The following is a 25,570-nucleotide window of genomic DNA, read 5'->3' as shown; positions in this document are numbered from 1 at the left end:
CCAGCGTGGAGGCTGCTCTGGCCTCCTGTCCTCCCCCCCACCCGCCTCCCTCCCCCAGGCCCCAGCGCGGCCAGACGCCGTCCACGGCGGTGCCGAGAGCCCTTTATCAGATAATAAATAAGGCGGCTGGAGCCGTCCGTGTCAACATCTTGGCGGGCGTCGCAGGGCATTGCGGGGGGGCTGGCTGCCATGGCCTCCGAGTGGTCGTCGAGGGCCTGCCACCCCCACCCCGGCTCCAGCAGGACTGTGGGGCTCGGCCAGCCCCCTCCCCTTTGGGGCCGGTTCGGCCTCTGCCGGAGCGCATGTGGGAGGAAGGACGGGACCCCTGGCGCCACAGCCTCGCGGCCTCGGGGACACCTGGCCTCTGGGCCTCTGTTAGCCCCACGTGGCTCCCCGTGGGGGTGGGACCCCGAGGCCCCGCCGTCCTCTGTCCAGGTGTCTGTGCATGTCCCCGAGGGTGGCCGCCCAAGCTGCCCCACGCTGCCCGAGGTCTGCGGCTGTGGAAAGCCTTGAGCAGCCATAGAGGCCTCGTCCCGTCCCCGGAGACAGCGGGCGGCTGTGTCTGGTGGCGGAATGGCCTGTGCTTGACGATGGTGACAGCTGCAACTGTTCTTTTCTCAGAAATGTCCTTATTTGGTCAAATAAAAAGTTGGTGCCCTGCACCGCTTACCCCAGACAACCATCTTCCCTTCTTAAGAAGCGCGTTCCCTTCGCAGCAGAGCACCTTGGAGGATCTGCGCCCCCATTCCTAGCGCGCTGTTCGGTGGGAGCCGCTCCCGCCCCCCCCCCCAATGGCTCACGGCGCCCCGGGGCTGCCCTGCTGGGGTGGCGCTGAGCGGGCACGGCTCCGGAGCCCAAGGGGACATGTGTGCACCCCGCGTGTGCACCCCTTGTTCACCCTGAGCACACTCTCGGCCAAATGCAGCAAGAGTTGGAAAGGAGGGACCCCTGGGTGGCTCAGCGGTGGAGCGTCTGCCTTTGGCTCAGGGCGTGACTCCGGGTCCTGGGATCGAGTCCTGCATCGGGCTCCGTGCGGGGAACCTGCTTCTCCCTCTCTCTGTGTCTCTGTCTCTCTGTGTCTCTCGTGAATAAATGAAAATGTTTTTAAAAAAAAAAGTCAGAAAGGACCCTGGCCGCGTCCCTGAGGACCTGGGGCGGGGTCCCCTGGAGGAGCCCTGCGAGGTGTCCCTGCGCTGCTTCGGGCCAGCGGCTCTGCATCTGCATCTGCAGCGGAGCCCGGGGCTCGCAGTGGGTGCCGGGCGGGCCCCAGAGGTCTCCCCGCCGTGGACGCGCTGTGCACTCAACGCCTCCCGTTCAGCAGCAGGGGCTGCTCCCTCCCCTGGCACCTGCACCCGGCACACCCCTCGGGGCTCTGGGGACACTTTCTCTGGCCGGGGCAGCGGCAGGTTCGAGGCCTGCCCCTTGGGCTCCTGCACGTTGGCCTCAGCCCGGAAGGTGGTGGGAGGGTGTCGGGACCGGAGCGCGGCCAGGCTGGACCTGTCCCTGGGCCCGTCCTCCCACGGGGGCCGCGGTGCCCGCGCCTGCCAGCCTCTGGCTCATCCTGTTGTGGCCGCCTGCCGGGCGGAGCTGCGGGGGGGGCTGGCGGGAGGAAGGCTGCAGGAAGGGGGTGCCGGAGCTATATGAGGCCTCCGTCCGGTCCTGACAGCTTCCGCCTGAGGAGCAGGGGCAGAAAGGCTTAAATTAGCGGGACACCCGTGCCCAGCGGTGGCGCCCGGCCTCCCCCTTCCTGGGTGCGGCACATGATGGCTTCTTCCTTCCGTCTCCGTCAATCGTCCCCTCCTGTCAAGGACCCTCTTCACGGACAGGACGCCCGGGGGCCGCGGCATGCAGCCCCTCCTCTGCTCCGTGGGGACCCTCCCTGCCCTACGGTGGATGCCTCCGGGAAGGGCCCTTGGGTTGCGTAGAGCTTCCAGGGCACCGCCAGGCCCTGACCGGCTGCACGTGTGTGCATCGCAGACCCACCCAGAGGCACGTGGCCTCCTCCTCCATCTACAGATGGGGAAACCGAGGCTCCGACAGACGCCCCGGGCTCCCAGGAGATAACTTCCTGTATGATGGTGCTGTGCCGTCGCCCCCCCCTTGCCCAGGCCCCCGTGTGGGCCCCGCGTGGCCAGGTGCCTTGTGCCACCTCCTGGGCCCTGGTGTCCCTCAGCAGCCCCCTTGCAGGGCGAAGGCCACGTGACGGGACGGACAGGGCGGGACACGGTGTAGGCCCAGGGGAGGGCTGTGTGCCCCGTGTGGTCCTTGAGGGCCCTCTGCGGCCTGCCTCTGTCTCCATCACTCGGGGCCTGGAGCTGGGGTGCCCGAGGAAGGGCAGGTCTGGCCGTGCCTTTGAGGTGGGCCCGGAGGGGCAGGGGGACGACACTGCCCTCCACAGAGCTGCTCGGGGCTGCACAGCGGGAGGCGGGCACTGCCACTAGGTTGTCTCAAAGTAATGACCTGGCTCTCTGGTGGGGGCAGGTGGGAAGGGGGCATTGTCCTCCCTGGCTCACTTGTGAGTGGTCTCCCGGGAAAGGCAGCAGGGTTGGCGAGCATGGGGATGAGGCAGCAGCGGGTTGTCCCCACCCCGTGCCGGGGCTGTCACGTCCAAGCCGCGTCCACCCACGGGCACAAGCCCTGCAGATGCCATCTGTTGCCCGTCTCCTGCCTGGTCCGCTTCCTGACTGTGCTGGCTGGGCCGCTGCCCTGGGGACCTTCCTCTGCAGCCCAGCCCCGGCCCTGGGGCTCCCCATGTGGCTCTGCAGGGATCTGGGGCGCTGGCCACCACGCAGGCTCCCAGGCCCCAAGGTTCTGCACAAAACTGGCCCATCGGGTCCCCAGACCTGGGAGGCCCCTGCTGTAGCTACGCGAGGGGACCTGGATTCATAGGCGGGACCAACGCGCTGGGCTGGTGGCTTTCTGTGGACGCCAGAGGGTGGGTGGCGGCTTCACCCGGCCTGCGGGGGCCTGACCCATGCCCATGTCCCTGTGTCCCCGGGTGGGTCTTGTGCTGCTCACCGTGGGTCAGCGGGCAGCCAGGTGGTGTCGGGCGGAACCCAGTGCCCCAAAGTCGGGCTCGCTCCCCGTGGTTCATCGCAGGCCAGCACAGCAGGACGGGCAGGGTGCGGCCTTGAGGCCCCGTCCACCTGTTCCTCCAAGTGCGGCCCCAGGTGGCTCCCTGTCCCTCCCCTGCCCGTGCTGGCAGGTGACCTCAACGCCACCATGTTTAAGGGCCTCCTGGGTGACTCGAGTGTCCAGTGAGGCCCAGCAGAGCCACGCGTGGAGACCCCATCCCAGGGTCGGTGGCGGGGACGGCTGGGAAACCCCACAGGCACTTGGCAAAACGAAATGCAAGGTCAAAGTCTTTATTTTACATTTGTTTTCTTAAGGCATCGTTTGTCTTTGAAAAAAACAAGACAAGATCACTCGGAAATTGTGCTGCTTGAACGGGAGGTGCCACCTCAGGGCGGACGGACTCGTCCGAGGACCGTGCTCCAGGCAGGGGGGCCCCACGCAGGCGGGGGCACAGCCGTCCCAGCTGCGGCTCCCGGGCTTTACATCCGAAGCCAGGACGCGGCCGAGTCCCCTCCCGCTGCCCGGCTACTCCCGACCAGGTCACTGGGCTCCCCGGGGCGGAGCTGTCACCCTCCAGGGCACCAGCCGGGGCGGGGGCTTCCGCAGGTAGACGGGGGTTAGTAACAATTCCGCTGGGACAACGAACTAAGCTGGGGTGATCCCAGGTGAGCCAGGACGTGGGGTCACCCTGCCGCCGGCCCCGACAGTGCCTGTGGGGTCAGCACCGGGCCCCAGGTCCTTTACCCTGCCTGTCAGAAACAGTCACAATACGCAGCTTCGGTCAGCATGAGGCTCCCCTAGTGCCCCTCCGGGAAAACCACCCAAATAAACATGCAGGTAGACGATGACTACGCTGTGAACGGCTTGTCCCTGGGGTGGCGTCCTTACGGCGCACGACCTGCACATCTGTCCCAGGCAGTCCGTCGCGCACGGGCGGGGGCATTCTCGGCGCGTGGCTGCATCCATCGAACGTGAGAGAGGGACGGATCCTGAGTGAGGCTTGAGGAGGTCCCCTCATTCACGCTGCCTGCCTGGCCTCGGCCATCCCGGTCGTGCTCCGGGGGGCTGGGGCTGTTCCAACTGCAGCAACTTGTAGATGCAGTGACAGCAAATGTTGACCAGAGAGCTCGAGGTGGCGGCGGGGTCTGGGTCAGCCCTGGCCGGAGTGGCCCAGTCAGAGCCTGGCAGCGCCGCTGGGGCGTCCCCTGCTGTCCACGGTGGGGGCCCAGGCTCTTCCCCTCAGCCTTCCTCCCATCTGGGGCCTGACGGCTGTCTGTACACAGGGACCCGGCGCCGGCCCCGCTGGCCCGTCTCTGCAGGCCTGGTGGCCTCTCTCTGCGCGGGGGCTGCACAGGCAGCCGGAGGGGCCGCGGGTGCCCGAGGACCTAGGCCAAGGCCAGCGCACACCAGGCCTCCTGGCGCAGGGCCCCGCCCAGGCCAGCCTGGGGCCCCAGGGCTGCGGAGGGGAATGCAAAGTCCTCGGGCTCGAACTTGAACTCCAAGTGGCTGGGGGCCAGGGGGTCGTCCACGGGGCCAGGGGCCTGCAGGGAGAACGGAGACGCCCGGGAATGCAGGATGGCGGCAAGGAGCCCTCACGACCCGGCCAGGTTCCCCCAGGGCCCCCGAGGGCCCTGGAGTGGGGTGGGGGCTCCTCGCCATTGGCAGGATGACACGGGTGGCAGGAAGCCTGGTGCCCATCACAGCCCACCTGCCGGTACCCGTGCTCACCTGCGTGCCCAGCCCTGAGCTCCTGGGGGAGGCCCCCTGGGGACTGGGACGGGGTGCGACCTGGGTCGGGGAGTTGGGGCTCCCTTAGGACGCACCCAGGAGCCACCCTGGGCACCCCACCCCATCCCACCTGCCTTACCTGGGAGGTGATGCTGGACCCGGGGCACGAAGGGGATGCCAGGCTGGGTTTGGGTTTCAAGGTAGCCGCTGGGCTCTCAGGATCCGGGACAGAGGGCGGCGAGGCTGTGCCGTTCCCCAGGCCTCCTGGAAGGGGGGGCATTTACAGAAGCTGCCAGGCCCCGCCACGCGGGTCACTTAATGGAGGGACAGGGTGGGGCCCCCTCAACCTGCCCTCCTGCCCCACGGCACCCGGGCCTTCCCCCCCACCAGGCACCACCAGGGCGCAGTCAGGAGCACGGTGCTTGAGCCAGACATGGAACCGTCTAATGGAGCATCTGAGACACTCTAGGTGACTCCATGGGGCGAATGTGCACCCCCAGGAGGGCTGGGGACGGGGCTCCCGCCTGGCACCCCAACAGGCCCCGGCCCCGTGCACCTGAGTTGCTCTTGGTCTTCACAACGCTCTTGGGTTTCCGTTTCCGCGTCTGGATACTTTCCTTCTTCATCGCCAGGGGCCGCGGCACCTGGGAGGAGCAGGCAGGGACGGGTAGGGGCGGGTGGCAGCTCACCCCTGGGCCCCTTGCCCCGTCAGCCCTGAAGGAGCCTCAGTGGGGCCCCGCGCTCTCTGCCTCCTGCCCCCCAGTACCCCATCTCTACCCCCACTGACCAGCGGGGGTCCGCTCCCTGCGCCCACTGCGTCCGCTCACCCCGTGCAGCTTCATGTAGAGGCCACAGGCATTGCACACCGGCTCCCCGTCCGCGTTGCGCCGCCACAGCGTGGTGGTGGTCGTGTGGCAGTTGGTGCAGCAGAGGCCGGCTCGGCGGGACGAGGACTGTGGACGGGGGAGACCGGCGTGAGCCAGGGGGGACCCTTGGCACCACGGCCCAGGAGGGATGCGAGCCAGACTCAGGACTGACCGGCGGCCAGGCCCGGAGCACATGGGGCAGGGCGAGAAGGCGCTGGGGCACCGAGGTGGTGAGGTCTGCCCTGGGCAGGGACCGTCTCCATTCCTCGCAGCTTTGACCACACGCACTCTGAGCCCCGGCATAGTCCCTGTCTGGGCCTCAGTGTCCCCCTCAGTATAAAGGGGGTGAGAACAGCCCCACCTGCTGGGTCAGGCCCTCAGGAAGAACCCACGGCAGGAGTGCAGCTGCTTTTCTGTTACCATCTCCCCTCAGCTGCCGACGCTGGGCCCTCACCCCGGCTTGCGAGGACGGAGCAGCCCCCCTGGGCCCAGGGTCCCCCGGAGCTCAGGCCCAGGCTGCACCTGCAGGGGACCTGCTGGTCCCGTGGGGCGCCCACCTTCCAAGACAGGCTCTGGAGCGCGTGCACAGCTCAAGCAGTGGGCGGTGGGCTGAGGGCCCAGGGTCGCCTGCCCGCACCTCCCCGGTGTTGGCCATGGTGTCGCAGGGCAGAGCAAGAGCAACCCATCCGGAAACTTCCTGAGGCCCCGACGTCTCCCTGCAGGACTGACCCCTGATTCTGCAGGTCCATCTGACCCGGGGCCCCAGACCTCTGCCTGGGGGAGCCTGGTGAGGTCCAGACAGCAGCAGCTCCGGGGGTCCTGAGCCAGCAGGGTGCTTGGGGCTCAGGAATCTGGACCCCACAGGCCCGGGAAGGGGCTCTGCCCCGAGCTGACGAGCCCAGCCCCCCTCCGTGTCGGAGGGTCAGGTCACCTGCATGCTGGGAGCTCCAGATGTGCGTGCCGGGCACACGCCCCCAGGCCCCTCGGACCCCAAGCCCTTCCCGGTGCCCTCAACACAGCCTGCTGGCGGCTCCGCCCCCGGCCCCCCAGGCTCTATCTTCGGGGAGCACTACTGCCTTGTTCTCATCCCCAGGCCTGGCCCTCCGGTGCCCCCGAACCGGCCCAACCCCTTCCTCCACGTGCACTGAACCCCCCGGTCAGGTCCCTGGGGGCCCCACGGGGTGTGATGCAGGGTCTCTGACCACCTCCCCGTGGCAGCCGGGGTCAGGCCAGGCCACATCTGATCCGGTGTTTGGGTGGCAGGACTGGAGCCCGGGAGGACCCCAGGGGACGCGTGTCCTCCTGGTATTCTCCCGACGGAGCGGGGTGGGGGCGGGGGATATGCAACCGCAAAAGGACCGTGTCCTGGGTTGGGAGTGACAGACACGGACCGGCCTCAGCTTCCCTGTCTCTCAACAGTCTCTTGGATCCCTCCTCCTGCAGTGGCTGAGCGAGGCCAGCCTTGCCCACCGTCTCCTGCCCACCGTGTTCCCGTAGGCTGCGGTCAACGGGGCGAGGGCACAGGCCTGCCCCCGGGAATGGCCCCCTCCCCTCCCCTCCCCTCCCCTCCCTTTCCCTCCCCTCCTTTCCCCTTCCAGCTGCGGGTGGGCGGCTGTTCCCGCTCTAGAGAATTTTGCCCTGTTTAACGGAAGGCCTGGCCTCCGGGCTCCAGGCAGGACTCTGCCCCAGGCTCTGGGACAAAAGGGCCAAAAGGCAGGACAGGGATGAGGCCGCGGAGGCTCGAGGAGAACACAGGGCCAAGCCTCTGGGCCTGGCTGGGGAGACCTGGTCCTGATGTCCAGCCAGGATCTCCAGCGGTCCCCCAGGGGCACGCGGGGCTGGGACTCTTGCACGAGCCAGAGTGGACGAAGCTGGCGGCCAGCCGGGAGCCCAGCAGAGCCGGAAGGGGAGTGGTGGCTGCAGCCCCAGCCAGACCCAGACGGAGCATGCTCAGAGTGGGAGCACCGGACCCAGAGTCAACAGGTCCCAGCCTGACCTTGCCTAGCAAGCGGCTGCTTTCACTGGACGTGATTTGAGTGTCCCCTCCCTGTCCCGTCCCGCTGTCCCACCTGTCCCTCAGATGCCAGAAGCTATGCACACAGGGGGTGCCTCCTGCCCTCCTGGAGCCCACCGTCCAGCGTGAGGCGGGGTCTCTGCCCCCACTCCCCATCCATCCCCCTTCCTAAAGGGGTAGGAGGCCGTGGGACCCGCCCCAGGCACCAGGATGCGCAGATGCGAACTTTGGACGAGCAGCAAGCCTCTAGAGCACGCGTTCCTGCAGCTCGCGGGACGTCAAGGTGCCAGTTGCCGTTTGTCTGAAAGTCACACTTACTGGGGTGTCTTGTATTTTAGCCGGTGAGGTCCCACCTCCTGCGGCGCATACAGCTGGGACCCTCAGGTGCTCTTAATGATCTTTGCTCCCTTGGGCTCACACTGCCGTGGCACCAAAACCCGCACCGTAGTGGAAGGTAGGAGGGCCGCGGCCTCCCCGTGGGCCACAGCCCCTTCACACCGAGTCCTTCCTACAGAAACGTGCCCACCCCCAGCACACACACTCAGGCTCTCCCCCAACGTCCCCCACAGCTCCTGAGCAGCGTCTCAGAGGAAGGAGAGCCCCAGACACGACGATGCCACGACGATGCCACGTGCACGCGGGGGAAGCAGCCCCAGGAGCTCACTCACCGGCACGCTGCACCCGGGGAGGGGGAGGGGAAAAATCTGGAGCCCGGATTAGGAGTGAATTATTTTTTAGAAAGCATAAATTAAAATTAAGAAAACGGGAGAAAATAAGACCTGGAAAAAGATTTCAAAGCATTTGCTGGTTTATATTTTCCTCTCCTCCGGCCGATGGGACACGGCGGGCAGAGGCGCCGGCGTGGACAAAGGGCCTCCCTCCGCTGAGCGCCGAGCACACCCGGGACGTGTCCCAGGGGCCGGCCCTCCCCGCCTCGGCTGTCCTTCCTCACGGCCTGGGACAAGCGGCGGGGCCTGGCCGCCCGGGGCCTCCTAGCTGCCAGGCCTCCCTTGGCTGAATTTTTTTTCTCTTTTGGTCTGTTCTTTTCAAAAGAAGTTAAACTTCAAAGCCTGCTCGCAGCCGAGCCGCCCTGAGCTCCGGGCCCGCACGCCTCGGGTTCTGAAGACATGGGCGGTGGGCGGTGCGGAGCGGGGGCACAGCGGGGTGGCCGGCCTGCAGGGGTGAGGCGAGCGCACGCGGAGAAGCAGTTCTGCAGGTAAGTGCCTGGCTCCCAAGCAGCAGAGCAGCCGGACGTGGCCCGACGCTAAGCGGGTCCTCCACGCCTTGGGAAAGGACACGTGGGGACACGTGTGTCCCCTGGGGTTCAAGGGTAAACTGTGCCAGGGAGGAGTCCCTGCGGCGGGCCGTGCAGGAAGGAAAACCCAGGGTCCTCACCAAGGTCCGGATTTGCTGGGCGAAGGATGCCGGGCCCCACGCGGCACCGGCTGCTTCCCGGAGCTGGCGCCAGCGGTCCCCTGGCCTTGGCCGCGGGGCTTTGACGTTCGGGGGGGTGGGGTGTGGCTCTAGGGGACCTGGCCAGCCCGGCAGGACCACCGCAGCTACCCCACTGTCCCCGGTGACAGAAGCCTCAGGTCAAAGGTTTGAGGGGCCTGAGGATGCAGGCGGCAGGCCCAGGGCAGAAGGGACAGGGCTCCCATTGGGGGGGGGGGGGACACGTGCTTGTTACTGTCACATTCCTCCATTCTTGGTGACAAGCTTCTAGAACACTTGTAATCATTTAAAAGGTTAGGATGGTTCTGTCCCGGGGCATAGTTCTGGCCACAAGCGAGGGGGCGTGAGGCACTGGTGGGGCCAAGGCTGGGGCCACGGGCCAGTCCCCTGTGTCCGGAGCCCTGTGGGCCCGGCTCTGGTCCCAGCACACTCCTACAACCTCCGCGTTTCCGCGGGAGCACGGGGAAGCAGTGGGCCACCCTCCCTGGGTGCCAGGCAGGAATCCAGACACAAATCAGAGCCTGCTCGAGGACCGGCGGGAGCAGGACGGCTACGGGAACACCCCCCGACCCCCAGCCCCGCTTGGCAAACACGTTCTCCACTCAGAGCTGCACGGGCCTGGGCACACGGGTGACCAGGCTGCCCACCCTCTGAGGCCTGAGGCCTCGGGGACATTCTTCACCCCAGGAGGCATCCTTACAGCGAATTATCCCTTGTCCCCAGACCAGTCCGCAGAGGTGGCCAAGGCCCATGTACGCGCCCCACTGAATCTGTACAACAGAGCACGGGGACGGCGTGTGCAGGGGCCTGGGCAGGGACAGCAGGCTCCCGGCGGGCGGGGGGCACACAGGAGCCCGGGGCAGACAGTCCTGGATGGACCGCGTGCCCTCTGAGCGCCCGTGAGCCCCGGGGTCATCGTCCTGATGCCTAGATGGTGACCTCTGTCTGCTGGGCCCCCAGGGCAGGAACTTCTGCTGGGAGGTGAGCCCTGGGAGGGGTGCGACAGGGTCGGGGAGGATGGATGGAGCAGGGAGGGGCCCCCGGGGTGGGGGTGGGGTTGTGTCCCCCAGGACACGGTCACTGTTAGCCTCAATTTCCATTTTTCTAAAGAATGATTTATTCTAATGGGTGGGGGGGAGAGGGCGTGGGGCAGGGGGAGGGGCGGGGGTGAGAGAGAACCGCAGGCAGGCTCCACGCTGAGGGCAGGGCCGACCTGGGTTCGATCCCATGACCCTGAGATCATGCACGACCTGAGCCGAAACGAGAGTCAGATGCTCACCACGGAGCCCCCGGGCGCCCTAGCCTCAGTCTCCCTATCAGTGAGGCCACCTCAGACGCCAAGCCGCCGCAGAGCGTCAGGCCGGGGGCCATGATCACAGGGGCAGGGAGAAAAGCGAGCGGGTGATATGGATTCTGAGGTACCCCCCCCCCCCCCGTCCAGGGGGCACAGCGTGGGTGGAGGGAAGTCGGGGGGACCTGGTCGGGGCTCCCACAGCCCAGCCGCTGGGTTCGCAGTAAAGGCCGGCTCCTGAGCACCTCGCAGCCGGAACAGCAACCGTGGCAGGGCCACCCACACATCCGCAGGGGCAGCCCGGCGCCAGCACCCACCCTGGGCCCCCCACTGGTCCCAGGCACCAGAACCGGCCGGAACCGGCTCACACAAGCATTGGACCAGAAGGTTAGGCTCCCTGAGAAACAGCCGTGCCCAACCTCAGACCCCAGGGCCACGCAAACAAAGGCAGGCCCTACCCCTTAGAGGACCGCAGGCGCATCCGAGTTGGCCTGTAGGATGGTGTAGAACTAAGTCACTACAAACCCTTATGCGGCTTTGGGGACCCCGCCCTGTTGGGGGCAAAAGCGGAGTCCCCGTCCCCGGCCACACAGCAGTAAAACCAAAAGTGAAAACAAGTCTCAGCCCCCACCGCCTGGTAGCGGGTGGAAAATGCTCCCCGAGAGGGAGGGAGGCCAGGGCTCCTCCTGAGTAGGATTTCGATGTCCTCCGACAAAGAGCACCCAGCGGCCACCTTCCCTGCCGGCCCCAGGCCTGGGCCAAGTCACCGCGCCCCGCCCACTCGGAGCCCCAGGGCCGAGCCCCAGCAGGCCGGCTGGGACCCAGGTGGCGGTCCTGCCGCAGGGCCGGGGCCTCCCAGCTGCCCAGAGCACTCCGGCCCGGTTCCGCACCTCTCGGTTCTGCACCTCCGGGTTCCTGCTCCCCCGCACCCGGCCTCCAGCCGCCCAGCCAGGCGGGCACTCACCAGGCGCTTCTGCGGGCGCACGAGCGGTCGGTTGACGCCGTTCATCTTGTGGTAGAGGCCGCAGGCGTTGCACAGGTAGTGGCCAGTGCCGTCGCGACGCCACAGCGGTGTGGACAGCGCCCCGCAGTTGACACACTCGCGACCCTCGCCGGGGAGCTCTTCCAGAAAGTCCGACACTACGGGGACGGGCAGCTCGTGGGCCGAGGCTCTGGCTTCCCACCGCCCACAGCAAGCCTGGCCTTTGCCCTGCACTGTGTGCGCCTTGAATTTGTTTCACTTTAAAATTTATTTTATCTAATTTTATTCTACATCTTAAATTTACGTACAATGAAGTTCAGGACAGATTAAAAAGACACCGGTTAGCGTGGCCTTTGTGGGTTGGGGGAAAGTTAATAAATCAAAGCTCAGATTGCACAGCAGGGAATCGTCCACCCCCCCACGGGGTGTCACTTTGATCCCCCGGGGAGGCCTGGTCTCGGCGCCAGAAGAGGGAGGCCGCAGAGGGGCCTTGTTCACATGGGGCAGTGGTGGTGAGGCTGAGTGGACAGTGACATCCCACAGGGGACACGGCGCCCTCACTGTCAGCTTCGCAGTGGGGCAGCCACCGTCCCCCCAAAACAATAGGGCAGCTGGGCCGTGTTGCGCACTTGGGGCTGCTCAGGGAGGCGGCCGCTCCCGGCTCCCTCCAGGCTGGGCCGAGCGTCCTGGGCGTTGATCCCTGGGGGTCGATCCCCGTGGGGCTGCCCTGGGCTCCATCGGGCTTGGGGAGTTGGGGGAGGCGGGGGTTCCCGCTTCCTGCGCAGAGGAGCCAGTGGGGACCAAAGGCCCCTGGACCGTGGGCCAGCGAGGGCTCCTCCGCCCGCAGAGTGGGACCTGGTCGCTTCCGGCAGCACACACAGGCTTGGCTCTTGGTGTTTGGCTGCAGGGGTGAGAGTCCCCGGTGCCAGGGTGGGGAGGAAATCTCTGCCTTACAGGCCCGGATCCATTATCCAAGTTTATACCCCGGGGGAGCAATTGAAACCAGGACTCAAATTAGAATATGTAAACATTCTAGGACAGAGGTGACCCCGCGGCGGCTTACTTAGATAAACCCGTGTTTGAATTTTGTAAAAATCCCCTCCAAAACCTCAGAAGAGGGTTTAAGAGGTACCTGTAGTTGGGACGGCCCAGAACGTTGGGCTCAGATGAACGAAACGTAGAAACGCTTTCTAACCAACGTGCAGAAGAGCTCAGGCCGCGCTTTTCATCTCAGCCCCCGTCCCGAGTCCCGGGCCTGGCCGCTGGGCCTGGCGGAGGGGAGAGCCCTCCCCGGGGCCGAGCTTCGTGGGGTGCGGGTTTGCACCGGCGGGGCCCGCGCCCCGGTCTCGCACTCACCGAAGGTGGCTCGGCGGCCAGGGAGGCCAGCCGGGCGGCTCTGCAGGCTGTGCAGGACGCTGCCTTCGAAGGGTCCCGAGGTCCAGGCCGGGGCCCCCTCGGGGCTCACGTAGGCCGGGTAGGCGGCGGGGTAGGACGCGCCCACGGGCCGCCCGAGCGGGGCCGGGTACTGCTCACGGGCCAGCAGCGCGCCCTGGTAGGCGCCCCCGTCCCGGGCCCCCGCGCCGCCGCCGGGCCCCGAGGGGCTGTGCGGGAAGGGGAAGGCGGTGGCTGCGGGCGGTGGGGCGGCCGGGGGGGGCGGGCTGCCGGGCCCGAAGGGGGCCGAGTCGGCCGCCTGCGCCCAGCCGGGGTGCGCACCTCGCCCCGGGGCCTGCGGGCCCGGCTCGCACGGCGGCAGGTAGGGCAGCATGGGGGGGACGCGCGCGGGCGGCACGAACACGGGGGAGCCGGCGGCCGGCGCGGGCAGGAAGGCGCCCGAGTCGGCGTAGGAGGCCTGGCCGGGGCTCGGGGCCAGCGCCAGGCTCGGGTACATCCTCCCCGACGCGGCGGGGACCTGCGGGCACAGGGCCGCGTCGGGGTCACGGCTGCTGGGCGCCCGGGCGGTGCGTGCTGGGCCGGGGTGGACGGCGGGGCGCGGGGACCCGGGGGGCGCGGGGGGGTGCGGGCAGCCCTGGGGCGGCCGGGCCGCTCGCCTGGTCCCCCGCCGGCCACGGAGCTTCCCGGGCGGCGCAGAGGGCGGGCGGGCTGTGGACTGGGAGCCCGGGCGCGCGGCTCCGCAGGGAATCCCGGGCGCCCCGCCGCCCCTCCGCGCCGCCCCAGCCCGCCCCGCCGCCCCTCCCTCCCTCCCTCCCTCGCTCCCTCCCCTCCCGCGGGGTCAGCGCTGGGGCTGCGGCCGCGCCGCCACGTGACCCGAGCAGGCCGTGCGCGGGGTGGGGGTGGGCGGGGAGGGCACGGGCACCGGGCACGGCACGAGGGGCCGGCCCGGAGGGAGCGGGGAGCTGGGACGCCGACACGTCCCTAGTGCGCTCGGGGGACTCGCGGGTCCCCGTCCGGCCGGCTCGCCCCGAGGCTGCCCGGTGTCCGGTCGGGCTCCTGTGCAGAGGAGCCCGAGAGCCGGTGGCCACGCTCCCGCGTGGCGGTGCACTCAGGGACCGCGCAGGATCCGGTTCCACTGGCCGCCCTGCTCCGTGTCCCTGGGCTCCAACCGGGTGGACGAGGGCCGCCCCATGCCCAAGTGCAGCCGCAGCCCCACGGCTTCCTGTTTCCGACCCAGCAGGGCAACCTGGGCGATCCCAGCGTGGAGGGAGGTGGGGGCGGCGAGGGGGCGTGGTCGGGCCTCTAGGCTGCGCCACCTGGATACCTGGATGCACTCCCCGGCGCCAGCCCCGGGCGGGCTCCTTGCCGCCGGCCTAGGTGGGACTAGCCGGCCCTGCTGGTGGCTGCGGAGCGGGCCGGAGGAGCTCCTCCAGGAACCGGCAATGTGCGATGGGTGGGAGGCCCCGAGGTCATGGAGGTGTCCCTGGGCGCTCCCTGGGTGGGCCCGCGGGGGTAGGGCTGTGGCAGCCGGGCCTCTCTGGGGCTTGGCTGACCCATGCCCCAAGCCTCCTCAGGAGGCCCCAAGCTCTCTGAGGGGACCGCACAGTAGATGCCACAGTAGATGCGGAGGGACCTGCTGGGCAGGACAGTGCTGGGCAGGAGCGGAGGGACCCTGCAGGGCGGGAGCCTGCGAACCAGGCGGGCAAGGGCCCGGGCGCTTGGGGCTGTGAACCGTCTTCCTTTGCAGGAATGGGCTGTGGGGGGGGGAGGCTAGACCTGGGGTGGGGAGGGTGGTGGCTGTCGCTCTCCCTGCGCTCTCCCTGCCTGCAGCAGGCGGGGATCTGGGTGCATGTCCAGGCACCCAGTGTGAACCTGGCTGGGCTGCCCAGGAAGGGCTGTGCTGGAAGGTGGCGGGAAAGGCCCGGACTCTCCACAAGCCTTGCCAGGGCGTCAGTGGGCAGGGTGGCAGGTGGCCTTCCATAGGGCTCCCCCCTTGCCGTTCCCAGCCCCTCCCTCACACCCCCCAGCACCCCAACTCCTCTGGCTTTCAGAAGACCCACGCACCTGCCAGGGTGGGCTCCTGTGGCCCCTGCTCTTCCCACACCACCCTCTGGGGTGTGAGCCCAGGGGCCCCTCCTTGCCCCACCCCTCTCTAGACCTGGCCAGTGGATCTTTCTCTCTTTCAAAGTGGGTCCCCTAAGGGCAGAGACGTGTCCCTGTGCTACTCAGGGTCCTGGAGACTGTGCCAGGGGACCTCTGTGGCGCCCGCACTCGTCCTCCTACCCTCAGAGCCCTGTTCACAGAGAAAGTGAGGGGGGGGTGCGGTGGAAGGAGGCTGCCCCCCATGCCCCTGGGGGTGAAGGGAGGGGAGGCGAGGGAGACCCCACCCCTATCCCCAAAGACAGGTCCAGAGAAGAAGAGAAGCCCCACGGCAAGCCTGGGATGGGGCAGGGGCCGTGGGGGAGGGCGCGTACTTTGCACCGGGAATAAAGTCCCGTCTGGTCCTTGAGGGCGAATCCCAGCATCAGTGGGCCCCGGGCTTTGTCCTGTGATGTTTCCCCTTGACCCTCCCGCCATCACCCCCGGGATGTCGATGACGTCATTATTATTCCCAGGTCCCAGGGAGCTTAGCGAAGGTGCCCAAGGTCACACAGCTAATAATTAAACCAGGTAATTAAAACAAACGAAGGAGGCAAACGGTCCCTAAGGGAGGCGACCTCGGGGGGCTTCTGCTGTATTCACAAATCTCTAAAATGGACGTGGATTAGGCTTAGGATGGAAAGGCTGAGACTCTTCTCCCGGGAGAATGTGTGTGTTCGGGGGCGGGGGGGGGGGCCAGGGGCTGACGGGGTGAGGGCGGCCGAGCTGCCTCGAGACCCTGGTCTCTCAAAGCCTCCCCCCTGGCTGGACACCACACAGGGCAGCCTGCTGGCGTCGGCGCTGGGCGGCCGCTCGGAGCGTCTGGGGCTGGGGCACGCTCACCAGCGGGAGTGGGGGCTGCGGCGGGGCCCCCCCAGGCTGGACGCCCTGCAGACCCTCACCAGCCCCGGCGGCCCGCAGGGTGGAGGAGCGTCCAGTGGTCTTCACAGATGTCTCCTACTTGAGCCAAAGAGAAGGCGTCTCAGCCCAAACTGCAAAGCCCAGGTGCCCCCTCCTGCCCAGGCTCCCCTCCCCCCACAAATGACTTCCTGATACTAAAGGGTCCCGTCACCCTTCTGTGCAGCTGCTCCTCCTCCAGAGGGAGCCAGGTGCCCCGCCCAGGCCAGGACCTGTCCCCCTGGTATAGCCCATCCAGCTGCAAGCCTGCCTGTCCCCTAAGCCTCTGCCCATGCTGCTCCCCAACTTACAGGGCTCTTCTTTACTTGCTGAACTCCTACACATCCCTCAACACCCAGCTTGCAAATCCCTTTCTGTGTGGCTTTTCCTGAGAAGTTGCCCTCTCCAGTCCCTGTGCCTCGTCATGTGTCATGGTCTTTGGCCCTTTCCTGTTTTGCCACCTCAGCAGACACGGAGCCTCGAGGGGAGCTTTGGGGCCAGCAGGTCAGAGCCTGCGAGTATGAAGCAGTCAGACCTTAGGGCCCCGCTTTGCTGTGTCACGGCTGTGTGACCTTGGGTGAATTTTCTCTCTGCACCCCTGCTAGTCTGTAATGGGGGTGACGGTATTGCCTGCCCTTGCCCTGGCGTCGGGAGGTCCTGCAGCATCGGCCCCAGGAGGGGAGTCCGCGGGCCCCGGGCGAGCGCTGAGGGAAGCCAGGTGAGGGGTGCAGAGTGTGGGGTCCAGTGTGTGCTCCGGGGCGCCCTGAGAGCAGGGTGGGGTGGGGTGGGGTGGGGGTGGCACAGGGAGGAACAGCAGCCCGGAGGTCGGCTGTCCCTGCCCTGCAGACCTGGCCAGAGTGGCTGGGGGGCGCCATCTGACCCCCGCGAGAGGAGAGCTTTGGCCGTTAGCCCCTGGTGACCAGGGAGAGTGACTTCCCATTCCAGGCTGGTGACGCACTGTGTTGGGGGGGGCTGGAGAAAGGGGACCGGGAGGCCAGGGGATGGGGGACGGGGCAGGGGTGGGGCCCCTCACTCCCGTTTTGTAGGGAGGAGGGAGGACCGGAGGACCGAGGCCTCCAGGGAGGGCTTGCCCGAGGGCCAGGGCGGGGCCGAGGTGGAGACTCTGGGCTCCGTGCGCCTCCAGGTGCAGGATGCATGGTGTTTGGGGGTGTCACCGGCCGGCAGGCCTGGGCCCGAGGAGACCGGAGGCCTCAGGAGCGGCCTGCACTGTGGCTGACCCAGGGGGGCCTGGAGCCGGAGAGGAAACCAGCTCGAGGCCGACCCATCACTGATGTAACCTAATCCACTTTCAAAGCCGCTTCCTGACGTCCCTCAGCACTAAGCCGGGAGGCCAGATCGCCAGACAGCCCACTGAGAGGGGTCCTCCGGGGAGGGACTCGAGGCAAGTTTGGTTTTGGGGAGACGTACCCACCCTCCGAGGGGCCTATCTCCCCACTCGGCGGGACTGCAGCTTGGGCCAGTGCCCTGTCACACTGAGGTATTTATGACCGGCTCCCAGGCCCCGGAGCTCCCCCGACAGGCGGGCCCACGGGGAGGGCCTTCGGGAGCCTCAGTGCAGGAGCAGGACAGGGGACAGGTGGGGACTGAAGACACACCCAGCTGGCTGTCTGGCAGGGGTCTCCGGTTCCTTCGGGCCTGAGCTCAGGAGGGTGTGCAGGGGGGCGGCTGGCTGGATCTCCTGAGCCCCAGGAGGGTGTGCAGGGGGGCGGCTGGCTGGATCTCCTGAGCCCCAGGAGGGTGTGCAGGGGGGCGGCTGGCTGGATCTCCAGAGCCCCAGGAGGGTGTGCAGGGGGGCGGCTGGCTGGATCTCCTGAGCTCAGGGGGGTGTGCAGGGGGGCGGCTGGCTGGATCTCCTGAGCCCCAGGAGGGTGTGCAGGGGGGCGGCTGGCTGGATCTCCTGAGCCCCAGGAGGGTGTGCAGGGGGGCGGCTGGCTGGATCTCCTGAGCTCAGGGGGGTGTGCAGGGGGGCGGCTGGCTGGGTCGCAGCCCTCCGTGTCTCAGGTGTAAATGACTGCAGCACGAGTGACCTCATGCCCGGAGCCTGGAACCAGGCCGGGCCGCGGGGATCAACAGCCCGACTCCCAGGCCGGCCCCGGGGATGGACGGCCGCCCGTCAGGTCTGCCCCAGCCTGACCTTGAACAAAATCGTGCGGTTCCTGGGACCCCTGAGGCTCCGTGTCGCTGACTTGGCTGGAGCAGATGAAAACAAAACCATGTGTTGTCCCTGGAATTGGAGCTTCTGACTGGGGAGCGGTGCCCCCCGCTCTGGGCCCGGGGCAGCCCTGCACCAGGAGGGACGGCACCCCTTGCTGGTCCTTCCCTAGATCATGGTTTTGCCCTAAGCAGGTCGGGGTGCAGGATCCCTGTTTGTCACCCCCACGCCCCCAGAGGCTCCCCCTGCTGCAAACAGCCCCCTCCGGGTCACTGCCTTATCTGGAGCTGGCAGCGCGCACACCCAGAGGTAAGTGGCCAAGGGGGCGGGGTCTGGGAATCCTGTTTGTGAACCCTCACCCCAAAGCCGTCTGGTGGTGCGTGTGTGCTTCCTCCGCTCGCTCTACGCCGGCTGTGGCCCACTGCCCGCTGTCCTTGCCTGGGGGCGGGCATGTCCCCTGCCCGCGCAGCACTGGGATGAGCCGGGCCGAGTGTGACTCACGTTGCTGACACAGACAGCCCTGGCCGGACAGTACAGACAGGACATGGCACATCCGTTTCTTGGGGAGACTCCTTTGCTCCAGCCTGTGGGTTGTAGACGAGGCTTCCCCGGGACATCAGGTGCCCACATCTGTACACGGGGTCCCATGTGGACAGCGGGAGCCACGGTGCCAGCGTCCACGGTCCCCGCACTCTGCGGGCGGCTCAGCGGCCACCTGGAGGCCAGCTGCACCTGCTTTAGGGGAGCTACCACAGTAACCCAGTGGCTCGGAGCAGGGGACAAACCGACCTCGCCAGGGCCACATGGTGGCAGGTGCCGGGGTCAGGGCCTCACTGTGCCCTGCCCTTCGCTCTGGCGACAGTCCCTTTGTCCTGTGCAGAGAGTCACTGAGGCCCAGCGGGGGTGGGGCCCCCATGGCCATTGTAATAGTCTGTGCGTGGTCTGTGCTCCCGGGTAAGGGCTGCTGCTCAGGGCCTCGGGGAGGGCTGGGGTGCGGGCTCCTGCCCTGGGCTGGGTGCTGATGCCCTCAGTGAAGCCCCAACACAAACATGCTCGCACACACAGGCACACCTACACGAACAAGACGTGTGTGTACCGCACAAGCGCAGATCTGCCTGCGTGTTTCCCCCTTGGTGGGCCGACAGCCTTTCGGGGAAATCCCAGGAGGGAAAGCAGCTCAGAGCAGTAGGGTGGCTCGGACCACCCCGCCTCCCTGCCTTCCTCCCCCTTGTCCTCTTCCCATTCCATCCAGGCGCGGTCCTTAGCCCCCCCCCCCCACCGAGGGAGGGGGCCAGTGGGACCTTCTCGCTACGTGGTCCCAGAGCTTGTGAATGGCAGCGACAAACGTGCTGGACACGTGACCTGCCTGCTGCAGGCCTCCTGGGTGGAAGGACCCTCTGGGAGGGGCCGGGTGGCTCCCAGGGCAAAGGGGAGGGGGCCACTCTTCCCCACTGGGGGGATAGAGCATTCCTGGGTGTGACGCTGGAAGCGACCCCCAGATCATCACCTCGACCCTGCAGGAGGTCATGCGGGTCTGAGGCCAGTCTCCTCCAGGGAGAGGACGGTGTGTGGGCATCACGGCGGCACAGGGGCCATGAGGTGGAGGGCCCAGGCTACAGGGCCAAGACGTGGGCACCACCCCCGGGCCCTCCCAAGGAGGCAGCCAGCGCTTCCTGCCCCTTCCCTAGGAAGTGACCGCTTGGGGGCTGGGAGAGGCTGCCTGCAGCCCTTGGTCCGGTCCCCTCCTGGTCCCCGTGGGGTAGGGCATCCGGCCACGGACCTGGACCCAGGAAGGAGGTGTTGTGGGGTCGGTGGAGAGGCCTCAGACAGGAAACAGCGGAGGTGGCAGGAGTCAGCAGACGGGATCACGGGCCCCCAGTTACACTGGAGTTTGGACAAGCAGGAAACAGCGCTTCAGGTTAGGATGTGTCCTGCAGTAGCCAGGCCGGAGTTGTACCAAGGCTGTCCCGGTGCTGGAGCCGAAGCTCGTCTCGGACGGGACGGCTTGTGTTTCATCTGGTCACCCAGGCAAAAGCGCGGCCCGGGCACGGCCCCCCAGATGAAAGGGTGCTGGGGCTTCCAGGTGGCCGACGCGGTGGGGATGCAGACGGGGCCCGGCTGGCTGATGCCCCCGCCCTGGGACCAGCTGCTGACTTATTAGGGGGCCAACTGTGGGGGCTGGGGCTGGGGGCCCGCCTGGCCCGGGGCGACTGCCCGCGCTCTGGAGGTGGCAGCCAGGGCACGTCCTCGGGATGGGGGCAGGCTCAGTTCGGAGGCAGCTGGGCGGTGGGTGGTGGGCGCTGGTCCTGTGGGGCAGCCCGGGGGGCAGGCAGAGCCGGGGGCTTCCTCTCGGTCTTTCCTTCCTTTCCGTCCCCTCCTCCCTCCTTCGTCCCTGCTGCTCCCACTCTCCGCCCCGTCCTCCCAAGGGGGCTCCCAGGGAGGTGCTCCCTGGCCCCATCACACGTGCCCCTGGGCTCGGGGTCTCCTGGGCGCCTCTGGCCTCCCCCGCCAGGGTCTGCGGCCCAGGGGCAGCCCAGGAGCCCCCTCACCGCCCCGCCCGCCGCGCCGGCAGGACGCCGGGTTTATCGCGTTTGGAGCGCGTCTGCTCAGTGTAGACTCCAGGTGGTGTCAGCGCCGCTGCAGCTGGCGGCAGAGGACCCGTGAGACCCCGGCGTGGGAAGACGCTTCGGAGGCAAGGGGATGATGGGAGAGCCGGGACCTCGCACGCCTTTTATATCTTTTAAATTTTTTGCCCTTTCCATCTTTCCTGCAATGAGCAATAGTACGCAGATAAATAAGCGTGAATGCGATGGAAATGGACGACGTGAGGCTGCTCCAGCGGTCACGGGAACCCCGCCTGGGGGAGGGAGCGCGGGGGCTTGGCCTGGGCCTGGCTCCAGCCTCTCAGTTCACAGAAGAGGGCAACTTTGCTCCACCGAGCCAGCCGGGCAGGGAGGGGCGCCAAGGTGTCCTGGGGTCTCCGTCTGATCCCGGGGCAGGGGGTGGGGTGCACTTCCGAGCCCTGGCCTGTTCTTTCCACAGTCCCCAGGCTCCGGGCGCGGGAGCGAGGCACCAACGGCCAAGCTCCTGCACGGCCCGGGCACCCGTGCACACACGTGCACCAGCCCCCGCGCCCAGCCCCGCCCGCGCAGGCACACACCCCGGTGTACACCGTGTGCAGGGCGCACACAGGCGCCTCGAAGGGGAGGGGATTTCTGCCCTTCTGGTTGGCCACCCACCCGGAGTCGGCCCTGGGTCCTCTGCTCCCGGCGGCTGGGCGTTTCTTACCACGGCTGCGCCCAGGGCCGGAGCAGGCAAGGGACCTGCACACTGGCCACGCCCAGGTGGGCACCTGGCTGGGACGCTGATCTCCAGGTTGGCCACCCGGGCCCTTGAGCTCCCTGCCTCGGCGCCGGGCGAGACCCCTGTGCCCACAAGAGGGCTTGTTGCTCTAGGCAGCTCTGGCTTTAGCAGGAGCCTCCTTCCTGGGCTCTGCACTCCCTTGTGACCGGTGGCCTCGGGTAGCACCTCAACCTGTCCAGGGGCTTCAAGCAGGCTCTGCTGTTCCAGAGACCGCGTGGGCAGCAGGGAGCCGAGCCTCCCTGCTGGGGTCCAGAGCCCCTGGGGAGGGCAGCTGCTGCCTGCCAGCACCCAGGAGACCTGTCTGTGTGTGGCCATGTTTGGGGGCCGCCGCAGGGCACAGTTGTGAGCTAGCAGTTGGGTGTCACTTGGGGGGGGGGTGGTCAGGTCCAGCCCCACTCCTGGACTCTGAGCCGTGGGCCCTGTTCCTGGGAAGGGGCAAGTTGAGTCTCTGGCCGAGGGTCCCAGGCTTGCCCCCTCCTGAAGGCTGGGTCAGTGGATGACCTCCCGGGGACTGGCCAGTCTGTCCAGGAACGTGGCTGCTCCGTCACTTGCCGGCCGTGTCCCCTTATCAGCTTGTCTGCTTCCCTGGTCTGCGGGGGGGGGTTTGAGGGGGTGTCGTCGGGAGAGGAGCGGAGGCCCCCCTGTCTGAAGGGCCTGGTCTCTGGATGGCAGGATGGAAAGGCTTCTCTCTGCTGTGGAACTGGCCACCCAAGCCATGCAGCCCCACGGGGCAGTGGCCCCCAGCGGCCCCCAGTTCCTGGGGTCTGATGCTGCTCACCAGGGAGGCGCCCCGTTGTGTTGGGCTGCCCGGCCTCAGCCAACGGGGCCCTTAGCTGGGGGAGCAGATGGGCAGGTCGGCCCGCGGCCCCGGGCTCCAGCCCTGACTCTCACCCGTCCCAGGCTGCGCCTGCCTCCGAGGCACCGCCCAGCTGCGCCAGCCCCATTCCTCATGTGCAAAGAATTTCCCGTGTAGCCGCCGCCGCTGCAGCTGGAACGTCTCTGCAGATGGATCAGAAAAGCAGCGACTCTGTCTCCTGATGATGCAGACGTGGGCCCACGTCCCGGGCCCCAGGATCCCCCTGCCCTGGCGTTGCTTCCTCCGGAGAGCAGATAAGGGGCTGCTGGCATCTCGTGGGCGGAGAACCCGCCCCCGCTGACGGGGAGGCCAGAGGCTGCTGCAGTGCCTGGGCCAGCTCCCTCCCCGCCTCTTGCCTCCTCTTCCCTGGGGGCCAGAGGAGGAAAGACCCCCCACATCTATGCGGGCACCCGCCTCAGCGCAGGGGTGCAGTGCTGGGAGGGGCACCTGGCAGGTAGCTGTACCCCTTCCTGGGGGCTGCCGTCCGAGGTTGGCCTGCTGGAGCTTGGGCTTGGCCAAGAGGCACCAACGTGTTCTCTCCTGAGTCCTTTGCCAAGTGTGTGCCGGGCCAGGCCTGGGGACACGCTGGTGAGCAAGCGGGCCTGGCTCGCCCTCCTGAGCCTGAGTGTGGGGTAGACGGGGGGACACACGGAGGACATGCAGGCGCTCACGCCGGATGGGCCACGCAGAGAGGTCCGGGGAGGTCTCACGGAGGCTGGCACCTCCGGGCACAGCCGTGCGCCCTACACAGGGGTCCTTCCTGCCTGAGCATTGAGATCTGGGGCTGCAAACAGGCAGCTGTGCGGGCTTCCACACCATGTTTTTAAAAGGGGAAAAACTTATGTAAAAAATCCAGATTTATTTTGTCTTGGAGAAAAAAACACAGCACACTGTGACAACACTGGGCACGGGCAAGGGTCCTCCCGTAGGACAGGCAGGGGCTCGCCGGTTGCCGCAGACCCCACCGCTCCCTACTGTCTTGTCGCTTCTCTGCACAGTCCCTTTGTGGCCGACTCCCGGTTCGGACGTTGTTTCCTGGAAAGCCCAGACCCGTTTGCAGGAAGGTCGCTCCACCTGGGCCCGGAAGACCGGGCACTCATTCCTGGCTGGTCGATCTCAGCGGGGCCCTGTACCTCCCAAGCCTCCCTTCTTTGCCCAAGAGAGGGGTGGTGCCTGTGTCGAGGGGAGGCCCCCAGCCAGCACCTCTGCCGACGAGTCCCACATGCACCTGCTCACGTGCCATCTGCTGATGTGTTGCCCCCTCCTGGTGGTGGGGGCGGCGGGAGCTTTGACATCAAGACAGCCCTGCAGGTGGCAGGTTTAGGGATGGCCAGGAAGGCCGTCGGACCCCGGCGCTGGGTCCAGCTCCTTTGTGGGGATGGGCTGAGGGTCCCCTCTCCGAGCTGTGAGAGGTTTGGGTGGGTGGAAGATGCTGAGCGGGTTTCTCAAAGCATTCGTGGAAAGGGCTCCGGGTGGAAGGGGCAGCAAGGTGAAATAGAGAGAGGACACTTGGGAGGACCCCCACCCTACCCGTTCACGTGTGGATGAGTGCTGTGGTGGGGGCAGCGCGCACACTTCCCACAGGCTGACCAGGGGTCCCTTGCAGGGAGCCTTCCATGGGGCCGACGGTCCCTGAGCTCTGAGCGATGCTGGACTAAGCACTAGGACATGCACGACCCTGTGGGTAGGCGTCAGTCGGGAGCATACTGTCATGCCCTGCGCTGTGCCGTCTGCTGTGAGCAGGGCCTGGCAGGGAAGGGGGCACCCTTACCACTTGTGGGATAAGGAGCAGCCCCACAGGGACTTCCATGTCTCGGGGAGGGGGTGGCAAGACTGGGGTGCCTGCCCCCCGGTGACCTTTCTGGGCAGGGCAGGGCGTATCCACAGGCTGCAGGTGGAAGGACGTGCGGGCCTCCCCACTCTGTCCACGGAGCGGCCTCCTTTGAGCTCCTTCTGGCTTTTCCCCACAAAGGCTGTTCGCACTTTCCCCACTTACGGGGTCGGTAGGTCGCCCAGCCGGCACGGCCGGCAGCGTTTGCTCCGTTGATTCAGGGAGGTGACTGCCTCTCCAGGTGGAGATAAGCCTGGGAAGCCGGGCTGGTTCTCTGCCGGGGCGGCGCGGGGCACTGGGGCTGGACAGAGTGGAGGGAGCCAGGGGCTGTTTGCCCAGCCCCGCCGTGGCCTGTGTGTCTGTTGGTTTTGCCTGACGCCCGATAAGCGTGGCTGCTCTGGCTGGAGCCTTCGTGGGGCCTTATCCGGCTGTGCTATCCTCTGGCTCAACCGGAGAACCAGTACTGCCCTCCTGCCACATCCTGGCCCCGTGGGCCCTTGGGGACGGGGTGGAGGGCGGTGGGGGTCGTTTCCTCCCCTGGCCTGCGGCCACGGGGGTGGGCAGCGAGGAGGCCCCTCTGGACGGCGGCCCAGGGCCTGTGTGCGGTGGTCTAGCTCCCGGGTGCCCGCACACCACGGCCTCACTGCTGGGGACACCCCTGCGGCTCAGGATCCTCACTCCAGGGTCCTCAGGCTCCAGACTTGGCCCCGGAGCTCTTTGGATTCTGGGAGGAGGTCAGTGTACCGGGATCCACAGGAGAAGCTGACGCAGCCGCTCACGTCACACAAGAGGCTGAGCCCACGGAGGGGACGAACCAGACCCGGGGGGCACGCGGAGGTCAGCCGTCTCCAGCCTCTGACCCCCAGCGCCAAACTCTGCCCCCCACACACCTGAGGCGCCAGATCCTCCCGGGGTCGGTGGCAGCCCGGCCCTCCCTCTGAGACCCCAACATTTCAGGTCAATGCTGCAGACCTGGAAGAGGCACAGCACAACCTATGGCCAACCCGGGATTGCTCGGCGGTGCCCGCCTCCTGCCCAGGCTCCTTCCTCTGCCCCCTCCCAGCCATGGCCGGGCCCTGGGCAGCCGGCCCCTGGGGCCACGATGGGGGACTTGGGGGTCACTGGGAGGTGAGCACGGGGCACACCCGGGGCACAGCCAGCACACCCCTCATCGTGTTTGTCTAGGGCAAGTCGGGGCACCCGTGGGCCTTGGCCTCCTCGTCTAAGAGTGGAGGTGAGGAGCCCGAGCTCCCGGGGGGGCCGGAGGCGGAACGAGCTCAGCCGGGCCTGGCCCCTGCTTCTTGCGCTCGTCGTCGTGGTCGCCATCACACACCGGGAGCCCGGCGGGCTTAGCTGCCCCCATCATCCTGGCCACGGCCCGCCGGGAGCTCCCCTGGCCCATCGTCCAGCCGAGGCGGGTCAGGGTCAGCAAGTGGGAGCCGAGAGCCCCCGGGTCAGCCCTCCGCAAGGGCCTGTCCCCCTCGGGAGCGCATCTGCCCCTTGGAGGACAG

General features: G+C 67.5%; 1 protein-coding gene across 1 annotated transcript; it reads right to left on the bottom strand.

Moving 5' to 3' along the window:
• Positions 1 to 3,349: 3,349 nt before the first annotated feature.
• On the bottom strand, positions 3,350 to 13,313 carry GATA5 (GATA binding protein 5). Its single transcript, XM_041732131.1, has 6 exons — positions 12,765 to 13,313; positions 11,391 to 11,566; positions 5,631 to 5,756; positions 5,360 to 5,447; positions 4,943 to 5,067; positions 3,350 to 4,616 (listed from the first exon to the last, which is right to left on the bottom strand). The coding sequence occupies exons 1-6, from the start codon at positions 13,294 to 13,296 to the stop codon at positions 4,461 to 4,463; spliced, it is 1,203 nt and encodes a 400-aa protein (XP_041588065.1). The 5' UTR covers positions 13,297 to 13,313; the 3' UTR covers positions 3,350 to 4,460.
• Positions 13,314 to 25,570: the final 12,257 nt, after the last annotated feature.

Source organism: Vulpes lagopus, chromosome 18 (genome assembly GCF_018345385.1).
Source record: "Vulpes lagopus strain Blue_001 chromosome 18, ASM1834538v1, whole genome shotgun sequence".
NCBI classification, from domain to species: Eukaryota; Metazoa; Chordata; class Mammalia; order Carnivora; family Canidae; genus Vulpes; species Vulpes lagopus.
This window is presented reverse-complemented; position numbering and strand designations above follow the sequence as displayed.